Source organism: Gallinula chloropus, assembly GCF_964237585.1.
Source record: "Gallinula chloropus genome assembly, chromosome: 7".
In the NCBI taxonomy this organism is placed as follows: Eukaryota; Metazoa; Chordata; class Aves; order Gruiformes; family Rallidae; genus Gallinula; species Gallinula chloropus.
In genome coordinates, this window is record NC_140092.1 from 5,887,513 (window position 1) to 5,912,012 (window position 24,500).

General features: G+C 43.9%; 1 protein-coding gene and 1 long non-coding RNA gene across 2 annotated transcripts in view; one reads left to right on the top strand and one right to left on the bottom strand.

Annotated features, from left to right (window-relative positions):
* LOC311193773 overlaps positions 1 to 9,533 on the bottom strand; it is a 37,247-nt gene extending 27,714 nt beyond the window's left edge. The window contains exon 1 of the long non-coding RNA XR_014617413.1: positions 9,504 to 9,533. This is a non-coding gene — a long non-coding RNA (uncharacterized lncRNA). The remainder of the gene's footprint in view (positions 1 to 9,503) is intronic.
* LOC311193772 (ADP-ribosyl cyclase/cyclic ADP-ribose hydrolase 1-like) lies at positions 492 to 23,693 on the top strand (the record flags this gene model as incomplete). Its single annotated transcript, XM_084266710.1, has 8 exons — positions 492 to 730; positions 15,935 to 16,064; positions 16,666 to 16,801; positions 17,546 to 17,628; positions 19,356 to 19,432; positions 20,103 to 20,195; positions 21,588 to 21,674; positions 23,605 to 23,693. The coding sequence occupies 8 exons, from the start codon at positions 492 to 494 to the stop codon at positions 23,684 to 23,686; spliced, it is 927 nt and encodes a 308-aa protein (XP_084122836.1). The 3' UTR covers positions 23,687 to 23,693.
* Between the last annotated feature and the right edge of the window lie 807 nt (positions 23,694 to 24,500).

Here is a 24,500-nt window from a genome sequence, read left to right on the forward strand (position 1 = left end):
GGTAAAACAGCCTTTAAACAGGCTTCGGGAGTTTTTAAAGTAAATTCCTGAGATGGGCTTGTGGGAGCTTTCGCCGATACCTTCGCGAGGTGTAAACTCGGGGAGGTGTTGGCAAAGTGAGCATCAGAAGGCCAACAGCAGCGGGGCTCCCTTCTTCGCGGGGCGAGCCCCGGAAAGCCGCTGTTCGGCTCTATAAACCGCCTGCACCGGCGGCAGCCCGCAAGGGGAGGGGGCGGTGGGAAGCGGCTGCCTGCCCCGTCCACCCGCCCACCCCGTCCCGTCCCCGGCCGGGACGCCGCCGCGGGCTGCCGCCGCCCGAGCGGACGGTGAGCCCGGGCCGGGCGGGGGTGGGGGCAGCCGGGCCGGGCGGGGAGGAGGGGTGTGTGGGGGGGGGGACGGGACGGGGGAGGTGCAGAGTGACACGCTAGAAAGCTGTTTTCCCTTTGCGCTGGGGGAGCAGTTGCCGCTGCTCTTCATCAGGTCCCCGCAGGATGCCGTTCCGGCAGGGCTCTGCCCGCAGGCGGCAACGCACCGTCCTTCTGGTGGGCAGCGTGGTCGTGCTGGTCGCCCTCGTCCTCGCCGCCGTGCTGGCTTCGGTCCTGACTCACAGAAAGCAAGAGGCCAGTTCCACAATGATGAAGTGGAAGGACGGAGGGACCACTAAGAACCTGCAAGAAGTCATCCTGGGAAGATGCTACGACTTTGTCACGGCACGGTACCCTGAGCTGAGGTGAGTAGCAGTCCCGCTTGTGCATCAGGTGTGTAAAGAGAACAGAAGAGAGCTGGATCTCACCTGCCCCCAGCCGCATCCACTAGGTCTGTGGCAGGAAGAAATCAGGGCTGTAATGCCCCTGTCCAGCAGCAAAAACATACAAGCTCAGACTGCACTTGCCAGTGCCCAACTCGTGGGGTTTTAGGGAAAACTCCTGTAGAACCGGTGTAAATAATACTGATGCAGGGCCAAAACTCAATCATAACTACATCTTGCAAGTTCCTTAAAGGCAGCTAATATACAAGCTAGCAGGCTCAAGCACCTGGAGGTGAAGACGGTTCACTGTGAAGCTGATCTGACAAAAATCCTGTAGCATGGGTTCATGTAGCCACAGCTACGTGGAGGGAGGAAAAGGAGGAGGCTCAGCACAGGTTTATAGGACAGACACAGATGTTGGAAAAGCATTGAGAAATGTCTTTTGGTTAGACAAAACTGGTGCTTTTAGCATGCGAGCGAGACTTTATGATGAGCATAGGCAGCTTGCAGGGAGGGGTGCGGAGGGTTCGCAGTGCCAGCATGGCAGTCCCAGGCACAACCTTCACCCAGAGGTGGTCTCTGCACAGCCCATTGCAGCAGGTAGTGCTGTAAGACCCCAAGTCCACCACTCCCCTACTGCAGTAGAGGAATCCCTGGGTTCCTGTCAGCAATAGCATATTAGGGCTCAGACTGATTTCCAGACCCCTGGCCCTGCAGTGAAAAGCAGGTGTAAAGAGTGTGTGCCATTCCCCCCTCCCCACAGGCATTGGGACACCCAGCTCCTCAGGACAGGATCTGGGACAGCCAGGGTGTCTCAGCAAGCACCCATCAATCACTTCTGTGTCCTCAGCAAGCCTCTGGCAAACATCTCCACCACCCTGGGCTGAGGGCCACGGGGCTGCCCCACACCTTGGCCAGGTGACAGAACTGTCCCTCAAAAAGATGATTGCCACCTCACCTTTTCACAACACTGATCTGGTGAGACTGAAGCTGTACTTGCTTGCACTTAGACTTCTCCAGGCCTCGGTTGTCCAGAGCTGTAGGTAAAAGCTGATTTGCAGCCTTTGAAAGGAAACAGGCTCCCAGAACTTTCACAAAATCATGTACATGCTTCTGAAAGAACATGCTAATTTGTTAGGTATATACCCAATACTTAAATCTGAAATTATGTTGAAGCCTAAAAGTCCTCATTACTTACACTTGTTTTGTTCAAATTAGGGTGCAAAAGGTGTGAAAATTACTTTCAAGTGGCTAGGTGTCCAGCCAATTTCATTTCATGTATGTTTTAATTCACAACACAGTCTGAATCTGGCCCGGGAATATTTTTTAAAGCAATTCTTTCAAGGTGGCTGTCTAAAAATTCACAAACCCATGATCAAAAAGTTTCTAAAAAGGTTGTTTTTTACAAGGCATAGTATTTTGTGCTACTCTTAATCTAATAGTTTCACTTTCCTGCAGATTAATTGATTTTGTGTAGCAGGACACTGTTCTGGATTATTTCATCCAAAAACCAGTGTGACATTTATCCAATGCAGACCACACTGGAAAAGGGAAAACATGTTCACTTACATACTCCTAAAATGTCCAGGAAGTTCCTGGACAGAGAATTAAACGTTGGTGTTTTTTCTGGGAATCCAACCTGAGATTCCTCGTCTCTGATCCTGCTGAGCTCGGTGCCGTTTGTCCTGTAACCGACCACTTCTGTCGCTGGCACTTTCTGATAATGAAGTGGGTGCCTTTAGGACACATCAGAGAGCCCCGTGCTCTTTCATCCCACGCTCTTTCATCATCGATGGAGGTCTTGGATCTTACCTAGTGTGAGATCTTTGTTGCACTTAATCAAAGCAAAGGAGTAGGAACAGGGAACTGCAGGCTGAGCAGGCTGTGTCCTACAGTCCGTTAGGAGTTTTTTCTGCCACTGATCCCACCATGAGAACCTGCTGTGCTGGTTGGAAATCTCATTTCCTCATCAATTTGCCCATAGTCTGTTCTTACCCTTTTAATCTTACACCAACATGTGCATTTGTTTAAAAAGCTCTGATTTTAGTAAAATCACGGGCATTTCCTCATGCTTCTACTTTTTTACATCAGAGCCACCAAGTCTCATCTTTGACAATATTTTCCTTTTTTTTTTCCTTGCAAATAGCAATCTAGCTAGTGAGCAGTTAGGGAGCATGACTACTGCATTTTGGAGTGCCATATTTCACACTGGAATAGCTGGCAGGTTTGGAAAAAGGGGGATTGTTGACATATGAATATTGACTTTATAATGTTTCTAGGTATCACAGATGGATATAACAAGGGCCACAAGTCTGTAGCCCCCATTTATCTCTTATCTCTGCTTTAGCAACTGCGTGCTATAAATCATGTGAGAAGGCTACAGATGTGCTAACATATGCCTTCACCATCACAGCTGCTTTAACCCTAGCAGATACCTCCCTGTGTTCTCCTTCATCTTACTGGAGCCCCAGGCACCTACACAGTCAGCACACTCCAGTCTTCTCTGATATAAACTGTGGGCTGAGCCCAAGTCCAGCAAGGCCACTGTTGCTGTCTGCAGTGGTTTTCTAAGTGCCACATGCAATCAGATTTTATCCTGCCACAAAATCATCAACAAGCTGAGGCTCTGTATCAAGCTTGCTCACTACAGAACAGTTCCTAGGTACTGTATGCAGCACCTGCTTGCAATAATTTTGTTTAGCTGCCTGCCTGCAATATAATCTGTGGTTTCATTTCTACTGCTGGCTGGATGTTTCTTATCATTTACACATACACAGTTTCCTGTGTAGAGATGTTGTCGTGATAAAATTGAGGAGAAACAAGCAAGGAATAACAAATGCTTCAAATCATGTATTTTCAATATTAGTCCCACTTTTAGGAAAAAGAGTGCAGAGGGTATATCAGCAGGCTTTAGGAGCTTAATTCCCTGAGCATGTCCCTAGACACACATATTAGAGAGTAGTATTTCTTTTTGGCTTCCCTGGAAAATACTGTCTGCTGCCAGAAGACACAGCTATAGCAACAGTTTGTTGCAGCTCCCTAGTCTTACCTCCTCCCCCCCTCCTCCCCCAGCCAACATTAACAGAAGCTTCAAGTTCTGCTTTCACAAGTCTTGCAAAAAAAGTCCCAAACTCATCATCCAGGATGGCTGGTTGTACAGTAGCTTTGTCTGAGAAAAAGTGAAAGGCAGTTGGGAGGGTTTGACCTCCAGTTAGGACTTGTCTCCTCTTTCCCACAGACTCCCCCTCGTGGCTGACGAAACTGGCAAGTCTCTAACTCCAGGTCCAGGGCAATGGAAATTTAGGTTTCCAAGAATTTACCCCTGCTATGATCAGAGGACACAAGTGTGATGTGTGCACAGAGCCACATGCTCACCAGCACCGGGCTTGTGCAAGGCCAGGGCGGTGCAGATCATTCAGAAGAACAATGCGGGTCAAGACCTCTGGTGATCTGATAACTTACCCATCACTTGGGGGATGTGGTTAATGATGCGCTTTGGTGGCTGCTGGGGGCGAACAGGCAGTAACAGAGGCAGCAAGAAACCTGTTGATGCAAGGCTTACCATATTTTGCATTGACAGGGTAAGGTAAGAAACAATCAGCACTTTGTAGCCTGGGGAAGGAAGCCGCAGTCAAAACACAAACAGTGCTGCTTTTTCAGTCCAGAAATAACCTCATCTTACATTTGCAGCTCAAGAGATTCTTTTATCCCCAGATAATGAGTACTGTCACTTCAGCTCTGCAGTCACTTCTCAGTCTCTGATTGACCCAAGCTAAATAAGCCAAGCTTGCAAGGATCTTAGAAATGTCTGAAGTCAAGTCAGTTGTTGTCTAACATTTGGCAGTGAGAGAGCACCAAGGATGCAGAGAGGAAGCCGCTTCAGTGACGTATGTGACTCTCCAAGCCCAGCAGGGCTACGGTGCCTGACTAAGCAGTACAAAAACCTGGTGATGAGGATGCAAAGCGTAGAACATTGGGGGGACACACAACATCGATTTCCCCGTTAAATACAACTCTACCAACTAATGTTTTTGTTGTTAGTGGCTAATTCCTGTTATACCAAATGGTAACAGTCAGTACTTACTTTAAATTTAGTAAAAACAGGTGCACATGCAGGAGAGGTTTGTCTCCTGATTGCATGATCAAGAATACGCTCGATCTTGCTGTTCCTTTCCAGCAGCCTGTGGGGATGGAGATACATTTTGTCAAGAACATATGGAGCCACGATTTCATGTGAGATACTATTGCACTCACAGCATAATTTCCTCCAGAAAGAAATCTGGGCTTTGTTGCGTGCTTACTTCTGCGTTTTGCCTTCATGCTTTGCTAGACATGTTTAATTTAGTTTCCTTGTATTTGTTCACTGATTGTTAACACTTTCACATCAAGCATGGCACTGAACAGCAACCATGATTTGATACAGCATCACAAAAAAAATCTTAGCTTTGTTTTATAGAACTGTTACATTATGTTCAAACTTAGGTGAGATTTGTGTTTTCATGAAGAAAACATCCCTTACATCAGAAAAACATTTACTGAAGCACAGTCTTATGAAGACTATGGTGTTACTACCTAATCATGATGCAATAGTACCCCTGTTAGGGTGCATTGCAGACTTCTAAAGCTTCTCAATTTAATATACATCAAACTGCAAAGGATTTAGCTTTTTCAATTTCTAAAAACACATATTCTAGAAAAAAAGCCCAGAATTTTTACATGATGTCTCTTGGTTCCAGAGCAAACAAGTGACTTTATTTGCACTATCTGCCTGCAGAAAAGGACATGGAATGTCTTGGTGGGCAAGCTGAACATGAGCCACCAATAAGCCTTTACAGAAAGGGCCAGTCATGTCTTGGGCTGCACAAGGAGTGTTGGCAGCAGACCAAGAAAGGTGATCCTTCCCCTCTAGTCAACACTGGTAGGATACATCTGGAGTGCTGGATCTGGTGCTGGGCTCCCCATTATAAGGGAGTCGTGAAGATGCTTGGAGTGAGGGGCCACAAAGATGATTAAGGGGCTGAAGTGTCTGACATACTGAGAGAGCTGGGACTGTCCAGCCTGGAGAAGAGAAGGCTCGGGGGCCTTATCAGTGTGTGTAAATGAGAATAGTTCAAAGCTGCACCTGGGGAGGTTTGGACAGGATGTTAGGAAGCATTTCTTTGCTGAGAAGGTGGTCAAGGTCTAGGAACAGGATTCTGAGAGAGGTGGCCCTTAATGCCCTAAAGTGTTCAGGCAGTTGGACTAGATTTTATTCTATTTGATTTGATTCAATTCTATAAATATCTGATGGGGGGGGGGAATAATGAAGAGAGAGCCAGGCTTTTCACAGTGATATCCAATTGCAGGACCAGAGGCAATGGGCACTAATTAAAACACAGGAATTTCCATTTAAATGCAAGAAGAAAAGGCCTTCTTTATGAGTTAACAACGATCAGAGTAGAACAAGTCACGTAGGGAGCTTGTGGAGGCTCCATCCCTGGAGATACTCAAAAGCCAACTGGACATGGCCTAGAGCAACATACCGTGGGAGATCCAGCTCTGGGCTAAGGCATTGGACTAGATGTTCTCCAGAAGAGTCCTCATATACCTCTTTTTCTTTGAAAATGCTTTTAGATGTGCAGGAGGTCCACTGTATAACCAGGACAAACAAGTGATGCAGAAACTTCTTATCTGTAATGGCAACGGTGTTGTTTGTCTCTCACTACTAAGATGGGCACTGTATCATAATAACATGCTGCTTATTAAAATCCCCAAGTCTGAAGCTGCTTATTGAAATTCCCATTTGTTACAATGCTTCAGTCTTCATTCATAGGATTCCCCTCCTTGTTTTGTATGCTAATGTACTGACTTTAATACCTCTTCTGTGTTAGCCTTTGATATAGGAAACATGCAGAGTTCTGGTTTTCTTTCCTTCTGCCCTTCAATATTATAACAAGATCATCTTTTACAGTTCTTTTTCCCTTACTTGCATATGAGTGACTTTGCCCATTCTTGTAATTTCTTGGTAACTAAGATATAATCATTATAAACATTAACAGTTGTTTGAATCTTACTCAGACATACACTTTCACTGAAATATGCTTGACTGAGCTTTAATGGGGAACTGGAATAAAACATTAGTAGCACAAATGGGTAGTTGTTAGCACTTTAGGGCATAGAGTTAGAGCTACTACTTCTGTAGTTTGTCCTCCAAGTGAGTCCTCATGCTCTTTAAGGCAAGTTTCTGTAACTATTTTGGGCTATAAGGTAGAGTTCCATTCAGGGTTTATTGCCATCTCTTCCTAGAGGAAATTCATTGGAAAGAAAGAATTTTCTCTTTATCAAGAGACAAGTTGATATGGCAGTAGATAACTATCATTTGTTTGTTCTTGAGATAATGAATCACCAACATATTTATTTCTGCAGTTCTGGAGTATAAACATCAGTGCTACACCATGAAAGGCCATCCAGCTCTGTACAAAGCTCACACTCAGTTCTGTGCAGAAAATCTACCCTTCCAGTCACTAACCCCGATGAGAACAGTGACCCAAAGTCTGTGAGTGTCCTGTGAATTTAAGGAGGAGATGTATTTTCTCCATGGCCAATGTCAATATACTTCTGAGGTACAGAAATGCTGTTGAGATCTGAATTTATCTTTCACTTTAGCAGCCATATGTTTACTCATTTGTCTGTTGTCTACACTGACTTATAGTCATATAGAATTATAAAATTACTATATACTTGTCATATCTCAAACTTCTAACATTTATTTAAGAGTGGTAAGATATCTAATGGTTCTTATTGCAAGATTCTGTAGCATTCCAAGTAATTTTTCACATTTGGGTTAGCCTACACGTACTACATGACTCATGAGTACACCACTATCATATGTTAAAATCTCCTTGCAGTGAAAAATCTCCTTTATTTTTCATCCCAGATACCAGAGAGACTATGACTCTGTCTGCACTGGCCTGCTACACATTAATCAGAAGTGTTTGTTGATGAAATACTGTTAAACTTTGTTTTCTACTGCAATTTTATAGAGCTCTTTAGTCAAGCAGAGCCAGCTGCTTGTTTTATGTTTGGATGAGCCAACCTAAGAGTTTGTTGCTGAGAGGGGGAGTCCTGTTCCTTCCCTCTTCTCCCAGCTTCAGTTCATTTGTGACATCTGCAGAGATGTCAGTGGAAACAGCCGTGCTCAGAGGTGTTATCCTTCACTGTGCTAAGGGATGGTGATAACTTGAGAAGTGTTTAACCCCTCAGGGCACCGTGGGGAAGTATCACTTTGCTTATCCATAGGGATAGGAGGAAGACATCCTTTTTCCATCTATGGTCAGATCTCCCTCTAGTGTGCAAGGCTAAAAACAGACTCTAAAGAGGCAGCCTGTGTCTTCCCAGGAGATGACGCCACGATAAAGTATTAGCTGGTCTGTTCGCTTGTCTGCATCCTGCTGACACCTGCCACCCCTGAAGCAGGGACTTCTCCTGACTTACTGCATTTCTCCCACATCCCAGCAGGTTCAGTTCTATAAAAAAAGCCAGTGTTCTGCACGTGCATGTTATGGGGAGGTTGGAAAAACGTTCGGCTGCATTTAACCATTGAGTGTTTCCCTGCTACAGTGTACTTTTCTGAAGGTCATTCTTAAAGATTTGTTTTTCCAAGTTTAATACTAAAAATAAACAGTACTAAAAATATAGCTTATAATCAAGTGGTAAGATGCCAGCTTAAATTTGCTGCTTCTATATCTGTTGAAGACATGGCCCTCATTTGTAAGGTTAAACTGCAAAGCAGCTATGACCCTCTGTCAAAATGCAGTCCAGGTGAGACTTCTGCTCTTCTAGAGGCTGCATCCCACTTGCAGAGTGTTGCTGAAAACACCATCTGCTTAAGCAGCTTGGTTTTTTCACCTAGGAAAGCTGAAATCCAGCCAGCAGAAAAATCTGCTTATGTAGATAAACTTCCCTGGTTTATAGCTGCCACCTCTTGACTTGGCCCTTCCTGGAAGGGTGATAAGACTTAGTGTTGTCCTAGAGCACCAATTCCTACCTCACATAAAATACTTCAGGAGCTATAAACCAAAACCACAAATACACCTGCCCTTAAACCCTTCTCATTGCTGCCAAAGGTGAAGGACTGGTGTGATGAGGAACAGGATATTCCTCGTATATACCAATATATATAGCCCTGAGGTGCACCCAGGGGAAATCACCCCTTGTACTTATTTTTCCAGACTTCCAGACTCCCCACCTCTGCCATGGGGAATTTAATTGCTCTGCCTACAAGCAACCTTTCCAGAATTCATCCTTCCATAAGGCAGAGTTTGAAAGCTCTGTCTCTATCCCCAGTCAGTTCCTCCAGTGCTCTCTTTACTGCTTTTGAGCTATTTAATTAACGGAGAGCAGTACTTACAATATCAAGCTGCCAAGAAAAATAAAGTATGTCATTCTCATATTGAAAAACAGTCAGTTACCATAAACATCACAGTGGCAGACACTTTGCAGTAATTAAACTAGTGAGATGCTAGTGCTCATTGAAGATGTCGAGATTGACAGCTCTTCCATGATTTTTTTTTCCCCTTCATCCTTTCCCTTGGTAATTTCCCCCCTCTCTATTATCCTAATGCTAAAAGCAGCAGACAGTAGTCTCTTCAAATCCTGCATGCTGACAGTGTATTGGATGACCTCTCTTAATTCACATTTGTCTGGTTTATAGCACAGAGATACCTGGGGGGGGGTTAGGTGCTGGGAACAAAGCTGATCCATTGTAAGCACATACCCATTTTCTGACTGGTCTGGAGACAGGTCAGGCCCTCACTTGGCATGAAGAACAGCACAACTTTGGGGTTGAGAAGCCCCTTCTCCCGCGTGATGGCAGTGTTCCCCTGGTGTTCACCTCCTCGCACCCGATGATCAAGTTGCCTTGCCAGGCAAGTCCAACCACAGCTTCCCCCGGGCTGGGCTTGGCAGGGGCTCCAAGGCAGCAGTGAGACATGTCAAGGCTGGAGGAAGGGGAGGGTCAGCAGAAGGAAAATCAGAGAAGGTAGCAAAAGGATTTGGGGTTACAAAGGGCTTCCCCTCAGCACAGGCATAAAGGTTGTTTTTTTATCACATCAAGTCAAGGCTACTCATAAGTTCACATGAAAGGCAAACTGACTTTGGATGTATAAATTGCACTGTTGTTTACCACCATCAGAGCTTACCTGAAAGAGGCAGATAAACTGACACACAGGCAAAGATGGGTCTGTTAGATGCAGAGACATTGCTACTTACCATTTAGATCCTCTGATAGGCATTCTCCTTCCCAGAGGTCTGGTCTTTCACAGGTGAAGGCGGTGCCTTAGATTCCCAGCAGATGTGAATTGGTCTTATGCCTTTAAGGAGCTTTGTTATAACCACAGACTTCTCACTGGGTTTTTACAGAGCCAGATTTCCTAGTGCTGAGGTGCATATCTGCATCACTATTATTGCCACCACTAATGGAGTAGCAAATTAAAAGGTTTTGGGTTTGGTTTTTTTTTCCAAATTGCAGCTGCTGGTGAGGTTTGATCCATGCAAAGGTCAGTCATGTAAAGGTCTCATTTCCAGCTCTAACTTCAGAGCCCCACCACAGAGGCCACAATTAAAATCTCAGTTTGGCCTGAAGTCATTGTCAAGTTTTAGAAAGAAAACTCAGGATCTTGGACAAGCCACTCACTACTGACAGCAGGGGAGACCACATCTCACCAGGGCAGCAGGTCTCTGCCTGGTAGGGTGGTTTAAACAATATGGGCAGAATTGACTGAGTTCTCCAGAACAAAGCATGGAATTAATTTTTTGCTTGTAAATTTGAAGTGGCTCCCATATTGAAGCACCTCTCAAATTGTTTTCAGTAAAAAAAACTAGAGGCAGCACAGCCCAAAGGAAATGCCACGCTTCCTAAGATGTTTTTAGCATCCAGTGTCAGGCTGGTGCTGAACTGAAAGCAAGACATTGTTTACAGTATAAATGTTATCAGCAGGGGGGAAACTTATCCTTGACATTATACCAATTAAATCAGTTTCAACTGGGGATGAGTTTGCTCTGTGATGTCCAGTTAAAAAAAAATGAATTACAAAGTAAAGGAAAAAAAAAATCTATATTAATAATGATTTCCCAGGTAGCCCAATGCTACCCCTTTCCTTTAAGTGAAAGGATAATCTTTCAAGGTTATCCAGGCTGGTGTACTGATATGCAAGAGAGAATGATGCAGAAGCTGTCCATTTTCCTAATATGCACATTAAAGTTTGGCTGCTGGGGTAGATGCTAATGGAAATATTCTTGGCCACAGCTTCCGTTTGATAGATTAATGAGTTAGTCATAAAAAAGGTAAATGGATAGAAATACTCAAATTCATTGGAAAATGCAACTTCCACCCAAATGTAAGGACAAATGCAGGGTATGATTTGCAGTGTATGTAATGTTTGGATTTAATAAAGAAATGTTGTTTTAATGGTTACTTGTATCTCAGCCCTTATTCAATGCAGGAGTACAGTCTCTCTCTCTCTCTCCAGAAGGTCATAAGGCAAGTTCTGCAACCCTCACCTTCCAGAGAATCATAGAATCACCTGGGTTGGAAGAGACCCTCAAGATCATAGAGTCCAACCACAGCCTAACCCTGACTAGTCCCCCTCTAGATCATGTCCTTAAGAACTTCATCTATATGCCTTTTACATACCTCCAGGGGTGGTGACTCCACCACTTCCCTGGGCAGCCTGTTCCAGTGCTTGACAACCCTTTCAGTACAGAAATTCTTCCTGATATCTAAACTAAATCTCTCCTGGTGCAATTTTAATCCTCCTGTCCTATCATTTGTCACCCTAGAGAAGAGACCAGCCCCAGTATCTCTGCAACTGCCTTGCAGGTAGTTGTAGAGAGTGATGAGGTCTCCCCTCAGCCTCATTTTCTCAAGACTAAAAAGCCTCAGCTCCCTCAGCTATTCCTCATAGGACTTGTGCTCCAGACCATTCACCAGAAGAGGTGGCAGGTTCAGTTCCTGTGTTTGCAGAAGGTTTCATGGTGTTCCTTCTAGTCTTAGTTATTATTTGACATTTAACAGCATCTCCCAAGCTGTATTCATTAAAAAAAGGTTTGAAAAAAATTAGACATAAAATTAGAGTATATTTATTTTACAGGTCACTGAATTTGGATTAAATATTTCAGATTCTGTAGTAGAATAAAAGGCCTTAAATATTTCAGCATAATCAAAGTTAGACTCAAAGGAAGAAGTCTGTTATGCATAAGGTTATGATATTTGCAGATATGATGTGGAATTAATATGCAACCCAAAGCATACAAACCAAACAGGAGGAGGAGAGCACATGAGCCCCACAGCAGTGTGGTACATGACCCCTGTATCTGAATTAGCAAAAACTAATGAGCTGGAAGGCTGGTGATCTCTTGCTCACTGTCCCTTCTGTAAACCAACAAAGAAACAAAAAATGAGCCCATTCTGTCACTGAGGACTTCCCAGAGAGAAGCTGGGAGCAGCCTGAAGAAGGCAGTTTGTTTCTCAGGCATTTTTTGGCAAGGCTTACATGCTTGTTTCAACCTGAAGCTGTTCTTGCTGGAATTTTTAGCACACAAAGTGCCAGCAAACTTCTCATGCTGCTTTCAGGAGGCCCAGAGCTGCGGCAGGTCTCTGCCATTACTTCAGCTCAGTGTGAGTTAAATGCTGCACAGCCAACAAATATTTTCTTGCTGTGCTGGAACAAGAGACAGGAGAAACTTTATTAATAGTGCCTACCTCTCCAGTGAGGCTGGAGAAAGTGGCATATCTTCTGAAGCTGGGATTAACAAGTCCTGAACTTTTCTCACTGCTTATTTTTTCTTGGCCCAACCAAAATCACAGTTCTATGAGACTGGTTATCTCTTTGAGATGTGAGGAAAACCCCATATTTTGTATCATAATGGAAATAGGTTTTCCTGTTTCTAATGGAAAATCAGTGAGCTATTTTTATTCAGTTGTAAAACCATACATCCTGAGAGGTGACAACAGTGAAAATGAAATCATATTTTGCTTTTCTGTGCTTTTTTTTTTTTTTACACTGAAAATGTGCATTTTGATTTCTAAAAAATCAAAAGAACATTGAAATTGCCTGTTTTCTCTAAGAGCCCATCTTCTTGACTTACCCTTCTTCTGTGTGGCACAACTACAAGTACCACAAGGATCATCAGCTGTAGAACTTCTCCCATTTGAAGGCTAAGCCAAATCACTTCTGTGAGATTAAACATAGAGTTTTCCTCAACTCTGCAAGGACTGTGCATAAAGATTCTTCCCTGACATAGAAGTGGCATCCATGCACATCATCAAGTGCTGAGCATGGTGTCTTGAAATGCTGGAGAAGAAATGCTTGAACTGATCACCCAGCAAACTGTATCAGCAGGATGGTGAATCACCTGGATGGTTGTTGCTTTGTGCTTCTCGTGACTTAAGTCCAGCAGGAGAAATGCTTTTTACTGTGTCTATGACTTACCTCTCTGCTTTGGGAATAAAAACTCAGATTTTATTATGATTCATTGATTAATATTTTTTGCTTCTGAGATCAAGCTTAAAAACTTCACAATATGAAAGGATAAAAGGACCAGGTAACTTGCTGTCACCTGTGGCTGTTCAGGCTGTTATAACAGGTTTTGGGAGTAGGTTAAAAAACAATAAAAGAGTCCTACCAGGAGGACAAAACCATTTGACAGGTTAGAAATTATGAGCCATATGTACAAACATTTGGTTTCTTGTTTCCTTGTTTCTACAGTTTCTAAATGCACTGAAAGTGCATTTAGGCTCCTGGATAAAAGACAGCAGCCCAGTAAAAAATCATTGTCCTTATTAGTTTTCTCTTACCTGGAGGTAAAATTGGTTCATGTAAACAAGAGATATTGGTACCTAACATAAATTCTTACCATGAAACTCTTACTAATGTGGCCCAAGCTGCCCTGGTTAACCACACAGCTGGAGACCCTCCAGGCTGACTTGCCTTGCCCCTGCCCCCATTTCAGACAGCACTGTCCAGTGGCAATATCCAAACTAGTTTTAAATCAGCAAGGTCAGGCAGTGTCCAGATAGAGCTCTGTGGTGTAATGCACTTGGCTGACCCAAGAATGAGAGACGAGGACATACGCCCCATCACAGAAGGCGGCTGGAAGAAGCTGGAGCATGGAAACCTCCTGTAGAGACCATCTCAGTGATATGACCTATCAATTGCCAATTATGTAGAATGTTAAGTTAGATTCATTACTACATCCAGAAAAGCAGATGGGAAGAAAGGCCATGAGCATCTTGCTGTGGATTGCCTGGTCCTTCCAGTATGATCCTGGCCCAAGCCCCTGTAGGGTGTCTGATAGAGGCATTTCCTCTGGTATGTAGTGCTGCCAGGTGCTCTTGCTTTTTTCTGGACACAGATAGACAAGAGCCTGGCCTTCTCTTTGTGTGATGTTTATTTTCCATAAGGCTTAGAAAGGAAGGAGGAGAGTTCACGTCTGGACTGTGAGGAAATGGCCAGGAGCTGACAAATGGGTTTGGGTCCCAGAGTTTAGATGTGGCCTGTGTGACCCAACAGCTCAACTCTCTCGGTTCCAGTTTGTCCCTCTGCTGCTTAACTGGAACTCAGTAGAAATCTTCATCAAGCTCAGTAGTAGGAATGAGGTCACACAGCTGTAGGGAAGATTAACTTGAGAAAGTTTGATTCACAGTTTTACTACCGTTTCTCTCAATCCCTTTAGGACAACTTTTAAGACTAATCAAATGCTGCATCCTGCACGTGTCCCGAGTAGTAACTGGTAACAAAGCCCGTGGCTGTGCATCTGTCAGGTACTAAATGCTCAGTGCTGTTTGTACATTGCTCTGAAGAAGGCATTAGCTTCTTCACACAAGACAAAGTCCACTCCTCACAGGTCTCTCAGAGGGAACACACACCGGGAAATGATACCAAACACTGAACAAAGAGCAGATGAGTCAAGGACAGTCAGGATGGCTCCAGGCAGACAGCAGGATAATGCAGTCAGCATTTCAAATTTGCATGAAAATAGGGAAGAGAAGGATATAAAATGACTTCATTACGGTCACTGCTGTAATTGGCAGGCAGGCTTTCCAGGTGGAACCTGAAGCTACAGGAGCATGAAGAGGAAGAGACGTGCACCCATGGGGGACAGCCTTGAAAACACAAACCAGGCAGACAATAGTTATGAGTCATCTCAGTGCAAAGTTTTCATTCATTACCTCAAGTACAAGAAGGCAAATGTCCTGAGTCATCCCAAACCTTGTTACGTGCTCCAGCTTCAGGAGCACTGCTTCTGTAGAGAGATACATTTGTTCGCTCACATTGTGCAACATATTTCCTCTTGGTAGTACAAAAGAAGCCCCATGTCTGTCAGCAGAGAGGTACATTATTTCCTCGGCTGACAAACAGCCTCTTAAGAAACAAGTGTAGGCTGAGGTGGTTGTGTACTGGCATGAAGCAGTTCCCTCCATGTGGGATTCCTCTGACTCACGCCAGTAAGAGCAAAAGGGCCACTGTCTGTAAAGCCATGGAGGACCAGGAGACTGAAAAACCCAGGCACCTGATTTGGATCTTGGTTATAGGTATGCAAACCAGCCATGGCTCCTGTAAAGTCAATAGCTGAAAATTAGTGCACTAATAAAAGCAGTATCAGGTCTGAAACTACCAGACCTCTGCTTTTGTTTTAGATAAACTTACAGGTATTATTTCTGTAGGGTCAGGTGTTCCACAGGGAGATGCATGGACATATTTTTGGCTCACTGTGACTGAGGAGGCAGCATCCTCCAGCCGTATTTTTAAAATGTACAGGCTGTATTCTGCCACATTTGCTCCTCATGAATTAGTATGAATCAAGAAATTGAAAGCAAGAAAGCACTAAATTTGATCATCTGGTTTTGTGATATCGGCTCAGCACTTCTTAAGGGCCAAAAACATAGAGGGCATTCAGATACTGCAATTATCAGTAATTTAAAATGCAGGAGAGATATAATATGTTTTAGATCTGGTCATTCCTAGTTTATATTCAGTTTGCTGAAGACACTCTGCATTTTGTAATGGATAATGTATTTTGGTGCCTTAGCACAATCAGAACTCTTAAAATCTGATCCATAGCAGTTGACCATAACAGAAGGTCATAAGTATTCACAGTCATAACTACTCATAAATGCCAACTAACTGTGCTTTAATCTTTCAACAGAGATAAGGATTGCCTAAAAATATGGGAAGCACTAAAACATGCATTCATTTACAAGAATCCCTGCAATATTACATCAGAAGATTACCAGCCTTTGATGGAGTTATTGCGTCATCCCATTCCCTGTAACAAGGTAACCCAACAGTGCACGGTGGGCTGGGAGGACTGTTGTGCCATGACGTGTCTGCACAGTGCTCTGAGTGATGGATCTTGTCTGTAACGGCTGTGAGTGTCCATAGGCCAACAAGGATGATACTGTGCTCTTGTAGTTTCGGACCCCAGTAAACCTGTTCACTCTCTGTTGCTGGAAATCACCCCTCTGCAATGCTTGCCTCCAACCTCAGTAACTGTGCTGGTGAAGTGATGGAGATGTCCTTGTCTCGGGGCATATGGCTCTCTGCAAGGAGTACGCTGTCGTGCTGCTAGAGGGCCACTCTTCCATGTGCAGTTTGAAAGCACACAACAAATTAGGTATATATCCTATGAGAACCAGTCAAAAACCTTTCTTTCAAAATGCTCTGCAGGCTGAACATGTCCATGTCCACAAAACACAGCCACCCAAAAAGATTTTGGAGAGTGAGCTGCAGAAATAAGAACTCACCCACGAATGCAGCACTTCAATTAAAACCAAAGCTCCTTCATTATCATGAAAAATACTCACTTTACTCCAGGAATGTTTCCTGTCCAGCTCTAGTATAAGTATCACTTATTAGACATTGTGCCTTGTTTCACAGTCATTGTTTTGGAGCAAGACATATGACCTCGTTCATCGTTTTACAAAATGCAATCAAAATTTCCTTACCTTGGAGGACACCTTGTTGGGTTATATGGCTGATGGGGTTTCATGGTGTGGAGACCCCTCTGCCCCAGGTAACAATTCCTATTTTTTGCAAAACAAATCAGAACACTGGAATTCCAGTTTATTCTTTTCTCTTGTACATCTAGTCCTAAACATAGTCCTTTCACGTATTTTTTCCTTTAAGTTAGTTTAAAACCTTCTGTCCCATTGTTCTAGAAGAATGAAAATAATACTTATTTCTCAAGTGAATTTTAAAATCACAACTTTTCAGCTACTATGAAACCAACAGATTGCTTGTTGGAGTCGTGGTCATATCTCACTATCATTATCAAGGTTACTCAGTTCCTTCCTGCGATTTCTGTGGGACAAATCCCAAAATTCCATTCAAGAAGGTCCTGGCCATAGTCCAATCAAAGTAGCAGGGGCGGTATGTAGGTACCCTGGTGTTGTTGATGCCCACAGTACTCCTGGGTTGGTGCTTAAAGCAACCAACCTCTAAAATCAGTGGAATTACTGAAAATGTTGGGCAAAGTTTAAACTTGGCAGCATGGTCAAGAGCCAACCTGTTTCTCACAATTAAGGCAACATGTTTTCCCTTCTCGGTTTTCTGAGAATTATTTGCATACAGGGCCTGCAGCTGCCTCCCTGAAACGTGTGGGGGAGCAAACAGGAAGACCTCTGAGCACATGCTTTTCCTCTTCAAGCCCTTTACTCACTGTAGCCTATTTGCTTTGGTAGGGGGCAAATGTTTTTGCTGTCATTGATCAGATCTCAAAGCTGTATTATCAACAATATTCACTCTTAACTCTTCTCAGGAATCAACTATGAATCTTGTCCCAAACGAAGTGAATGTGAGAACAACCCTATCTCTGTGTTCTGGAAAACAGCATCCAAGATGGTAAGATCTCGAGTCCATCTCCCCAAATCTGAGAATGTTGAAAGGCACCAAGTTCCTAACACTGCCAAAAATGGGAGTTTGCAGATTGGACTTAAAACATGGAACAGCAAAAGTTCACAGGAGTTTCAGCCTTAGTTGATAAAAATCATGGATTTGGAAAATTGTACAATACTTGGTGTCACTGTAGGTTGAGCATTCTTACTTGTGGGCAGAGACTGCCCAGAACAACCCTTGCCAGACAAGTGGAGCTTTGCAAATAATGTTTACAATCACCACCTGAAATCACAGGACCACGATTGCTAAAATGAAATACATTTCAGCATGTTGACATTGAGAACAGTGCCCAGATTGGCACAGGAATTTTACAAGCAGCAGAGAATCCTTTTGCACATTCCTGGCACGTCCTGAAGAGCATGCCCTCCCACAACAGTATCTGGCAAGGTCCCCCCAATGTACACACCCCCCACCTCGGGTACACTCAGTTATGCCAACTCCCATCACGAGTGACACGCTGCTAGTCCAAGTTAAGCAGTTACCCTGGCTTTGTCAATTCAGCACTTTCACAGGAAAAAAAACTGATGGAAAACCCCCTGCTCTTCTGTATTGGTTTCATTTTACATGTCTCTCAAGACTTTGCCTTTGATATGACTAATAGCAGGTAACTGCTCAGGTGGAAAACAGGCATTCCAGTATGCTTCAGCTCTCTTGTATGTAAGAAAAAGTCTACTCACCATAAAAAACCAAAAAGTTTTGTGGGTAAACTAGTGTACATAAGTTTTCCAAGCTCAAAGCACTTTAGGTGTTCTTATTAATCTCCTCAGTGTCAGAGTCTGGGAGGGATAAACCACCATACAAAGTCAGGCTTGCTTGACTGCAGGATTTCTAGTCCAAATAAATTCAAGATCTACTAAAACTCATGCTTATTACATTAGAAAGTTACACATAATGAAACTTTCCTGCAACTTCCCAGCTGTTGAGAGCTGAGTTTGAGCCACAGTGTTTAGATGTAAGAGGACTGGGAAGATGTAAGAAGGACAACCACCCTTGTTAAGCTGTTTAAAATGCCTTTGTCTTACCAATGGGTTCTATATCTAGAGTGGGTTCTTTATGTTGTAACCTTCGCAGTCTTTAAATACTTTGACATGAGTTTTCAAGAGCAAAAGAGCAGTGATTACACGGTGTAGTAATTTAAAAATCAAACTGAACACAGCTCAGTGATGAGTTTTACTAAAACCACTGTGGAGAAACATCCTGAGCCCCCGAAGAGAACAGAGCGTGAGTCACGTGGTAATGAACACGCGATGGCTTGCATGGCCTTAAAACTTGGGGTTCGGCTGCTCTGCCTCACCCTCACCACCTGAGTTAAAGCTGTGTGAGGATTATTCCAAGTGACTGAGGGAGGGAACAGACAGCAGTAGCTGCTGGGGCTCTGCAGAGCTGCATCCCCCTAGAAAAACTGGAAACAGCGGTGGCAGCAAAGGTGCTGCACCAACCCCATGCAGCCTCGCACTGCCAATTTTTAGCTGGCTAGTGCAGCTTCATGACAGCTTCACCAGAGCTTTTAGAGGCTTTTTGGGGGGTTTATTTGCACTGTCATCTTCTTTTAAAAGACTGGCCAGATTCTCTACTTGTATAAGTCTGTTCTGATGGCATCAAAGAAGTTACAGCAATTTCTGCTAGCCCTGAGTCTGACATGGCACTGCATAATGTCTGTGTGTTTTGTTCAGTTTGCAGAACTAGCATGTGGTGGGGTTCAGGTGATGCTCAATGGATCATTTGAAGCTGGAGCTTTCAGAGACGACAGGTATTTTATTTACTTGGTGTGCTACCATCTATGTTTCTGTGGGGCCTGCATGCTGGTGAACATGTCTTTACCTGGCAGCCCCAGTGCTGGATGGGTTTTCATAACCTCATATAAAGGTTTAAACTGTTGGCTATGGAAGAGGTGATTCACTTAATCCCATCTATACTGTGCTTGTACTGCACAAGGTTACTTTATTATTACAGCTTACTTATTCACTACACATGAACAACACGTTTCTAATTGTTCATGGGGCTGCTGGATTTCCACCCCTCAAAACTGTGCTTTCTTGGGTTCCCTGGTTGGAAGTGCAGTCTGGAATAGTAATGAAAGATGAAGAATATGCTTGTTGGTAGAGCAGCCACATGCATTTCCCTTGCACTTAACCAGTAGCCAATAAACAAAGCAGGAGAAAAGGCACTAAACATGGAAAAAAAATAGCTTGTTTCAGTGGCAGATGGTTTCAAAAGTTCTTGTGAAATTGAAATAACAATGGGGAGAAAAACTTTTACCACAAGGTAATTAAATAATCTGTGAAAATCCATTGGCAAGGTAATGTTCTTTCTCTGAGAATAATAGCAGCACTAATAAGCACTTACGTTTAGGAACATACCTTGTACATCTTGCTTACATAACTGAGAATATTTTGCTTCTCTGTGTCCCATTCTTACAGCATTTTTGCAAGTGTTGAGGTCCTTAATTTAAATCCAGATAAAGTCTCTGCAGTACATATTTGGGTTATGCAGGACATCGGTGGACCTCGAAGGTAAGTCGTGCTGGTACAAAACAATGAGTGGTGTGTAGAAGTCAGATGGTGCAGCTCAGTTTGGACGAGTGACTGTCCAGCAGTGACACTGTCTTAAACCTGCTCATGAAACCTGTGGTACATTCAACCTGCTAGCTGTTTACTTTGCTGAAAAGAAGAATATTTTTACTATTACTTGGTATTGTTCATGGTACACATATATAGCTGAATAGTTATAGCTAAGACACATTGACATTTTCCTTAATTTCAAGAGGTCCCATGACCTTTACACTCCTCCCAGCCCCACTGAGCTCTATAGACCCTTATCATGGGTGCACAGCTGGAAAATAAGCTTTTCTACAGGAGTGATACAATTGTGCCAACCAGAACCATTTTTGGCAAAATAATTTCAAATGCAGCAACGGGGTTTCCAGATCTTGTGGAGCCTCCATCTGTGGATGTACTCAAAACCCAACTGGCAATCTGCTCTAGCTGATTCTGGTTCGACTTGATGATCTCAGGTAGTCCCTTCCAACCTAAGTGATACTGTGATTTTTAATATTAATTCCATTGTTTAAATGCTTACTGTGGAATTTCTGGCACCAGAAATCCAGATCACATCTAAGCCTTTCTGAGTGACCTTTCTTTGCAGACCTATCACATTTCAAGCTCTGAGCATGCGGCTGGACACCTTTCACCCCTCTGTTCAGAGCCTTGTTTCTGTGGCTGTACTGCATTACCATGGTGTCTCCTGTTCCAAAGGACCTCACCACTCAGAAGCAGCATCTTAGATCCTCTGGGTCAGGAAGGAGACTGTGATGATGCAGTGCGACCCAGGAATGAGTGTGGAGCCAGCAGAGATCCTTGCTCAGACAAGAGCCATAACCCCTCCCGTAGCCCTGACACCCAGAAGTCTCTTTGCCACTCAAGGAGATTTATCTATCAAGTCCTTTCCAACCCCTACAATTCTATGATTCTATGATTCTAATTATATCATGCTTCTGTGGTCAAGGCCACCAGTGGCTGTGGAGCAGTCCTGGGGCACATCGAACTGTGAATGGAACCAAGTTAACTCCCACAGAACTCTACTGGCACAAAGTCCTTGAGCAAGATACGCAGCTGAACATCACATAGTTTCTACCAGCAAGAACCTAATGGTAGCTGGAGCTCCACAAAACCAATGGACTTTACAACACATTAGCAAACAAGCTTTTAAAGAATCACAGGGCTTTAGGAGTTGGAAGGGACCTGGAAAGACCATCGAGTCCAACCCCCCTGCCAGAGCAAGGTCACCTAGACAGAATCACACAGGAAGAACCTTACCTGAGATGAGGCAAAGTGACGTAGTGTAAAATATAGTTGAGCTTCTTGCACATGCAGTGAACACAAGTAATGAAAGACTTTTCTTTCCAGTGAATCCTGCTCGGGTCCTTCTGTAGAGAGGTTAAAAAACTTGTTAAAAGGGCGCAACTTTAAGAACACCTGTGAAGACAATTACAGGTAATTTCCTGTTCTTATTATTATCAAGGTGCTAACATACAATTAATATATCTCCCTCTTGATTTAATATAGGTTTCCTGGTTTACAGCAGGCTAGAACAGACCCCCCCTCTTACAGACATCACACCGCTTCCATGTGGCTGTGTCCTTCTCAGGGGTTTCCAGCTGCAGATCATCATGTTGGCTGGCTTGGGGGGCTTGTTCTCTGCCTGGCACTCCAGGAGGTCACCACCACTGCACATGTTCAGTTTCATTCAGGGAAGGAGAAATCCAGCCCCTGTCATCAGATTCTCATGACTGGGCTTTTACCTGCAATAATCACAAGCAAATAGGCAGCTTTCCTCCCCGCTGCAGGCAGATAACACAGCATGACAAGGGTGGTTCTTACTTCCTTTGCTGTAGTTTGAGCTTACTTTCCATCCAACTGCTTTGTCAGAGAGTGAGGCATGAGACATGATAAGCATTATTAATTACCATAATTCCCCATTGTCAGGAGATAAAAACAGAAGTCCAGGAAACAGAGCAGCCCAAGTTGTGCCTTTCCTGAATTCTCTATCTGCCTGCTGAGGAGACAATAAAAGCCCAAGATGCATTATCCCTCTGTTTGGGTTCAGAGACCTCCACACAGAGCAAAAGTGTTCTTTAGTGACATTAAAAAAGCAGCAAGGATTCAATATTACTCATATCTTACCTGTCAGGAACAGCTTTTCAGAGTGAAGGACTCATTTTGGGGGTGAGAACACTTCAAAAGTAAACATTTCTATAAACTACTGAGTTCGTGACATTGGTTTTAAATAAAGTTGGTCTGAAAAGGAGATAAATACTTTATCTGGTGCTAGGATTTTAACCTTGAAGGCAGAGCAATATATTCCTGTTTAGGTAACAGACTCAGGGGCCGCCTGCACACTGTGAAAAAATTCACACTGGTGTGGTGCATAAATCTGCCAAATGGTGATGCTCGTGTACCTGCTTTCTCTGGATAACTGCAGCCTTTAGCCACTACTCCTGGGACCTGTAAGTAGGTACAGGTTACTTCAGCCTATGATGAAATAAGCTATGGGGCCAGGGAAGAAGGGGAAGTAGCTTAGATGCCTCGTGGCTCAGCACAAGGAGAAACCTGTAACATCATGAAGAGCTGTTAACAGGCTCTTTGCTGAATGGAATAACAAGTAGGGCTTTTTGCCAGAGCCCAGCTAATATATACAGAAGCAACTGTGTAAGAGCCACATGGACAATTAATTTTACTATTTTATATACAGAGCAATAATAAAGTAAGCAATTCACACGTGCAGTAAAACTCTTCAGGATAGACCACCTAAGTTAGGTTCACTCCCCTGAAGTCATTGCAAACAGAACCGTGTGGGTCCATAACCAGCTGAGCATCCTGCCTTTCATGCCATGTGGCGTTTGATGCTGACCACTTTCTCTTGCTTTTGTCAATGTCAGTAGAGTCTTCCAGAAGCAACTGAAGAAAAATTGGTTTATGGGATGTACTTCTAGCCAAAAAAAATAATAAAATTCTAATAATATCTGACCTTATTAGCACAGCTTTACATTGCAGCAGTAGGGGTTACTGCTGGGGAAGCGAGATGGTGAACTCCAGCCTGGCAGCAGCTCTGCAGTTGGTGTGAGGGACTTGACTTCTTTTTGGTAATTACTTTTGGTACCGCGGCGTAGCTGACACGCTGTGAGTTCACACCCTACTTTGCATCATGCTCACTTGCTCTTGTCTCTAACCCCTGGAAACATCAAAGATATTCCTGCAGCAAGATGTAAAAACAAACACAATTCTCCTAAGACAAGACACTCAATGAGCCCAGGTGTAACACGCACTTTGACCTTCATGTTGCCTTCAGTAACTCTGGAGTTTCATCCTGTTGTACTTGCAAAGAGATTACTGACTACTTGTTTGGCTTTGTGTCTCCTCACAGGCCGGTTCAGCTCCTTCAGTGTGTGAATAACCCTGAGCACACGGACTGCAGACTCTGCGCCGACACCGCGGCAGCTCCGTGAAGCTGTCAAAGACTTTCATTAATTGCACGTAACGCTGGAAAAGATGCAGCTACATAGCTTAGAGTGAGGAGAAGTCGTAGTGTGCTGTGTACAGAGCCCATAGCCAGAAATCCTTGCTGTGATACGAACAGCCAAGGAGCAGATGATATTTTAGGTGTGATTACTGTACACACACACACAGACAGACACAAACATATTATTTCAGGGGGCCCAGGGCGTGTTCAGTGGTTGAGGGCAGATGTTTTGCCCTAATTTGCTCCCTTCTGTCCATCTCCCCTTGTGTTCAGAGGGTCAGAACAGGGATTCCCTGGGGTGTGCACAGAGAAGAAAGAGGTTTTCCAGCGGAGGCAGAACTTGCCCAGATTGGCGCTCACTTTCTTCTCCACTGGAAGGCTGGTTGGGGAATGACAGGAGCATCCTACACTCTCGTTGCATCCCAGTGCAACATCTCCCAGAGGGGAACATTACCCAGTGGCACATGGTATAAATTGCATTTCTCCTAGGGACTGTGGCACCTCTGAGCAGGTAAAGCATGCAGTGGAAAAGGCAGAGCAGTTCTCACCTTTTAATGGGCATCACAGTATGTTACTGGTGGGAAAACAGCTGAGCTGAGCCAAGAAAAGACCAGAAACCACTCAGAGGGTTGCCAGTATTTGTAAGAACGTGTTGAGTGTATAGCTGGGGAGATAAAATAGCAAGACTGACTCAGACAGCCCCATTAAAATCCTACTGGAAACACCGTTGCCATTCAGATTACATTTATTCTTGTTATAGCAGCAAGGGTAAGCCTTCCAGCTTTCATAAAGGGTCCTCC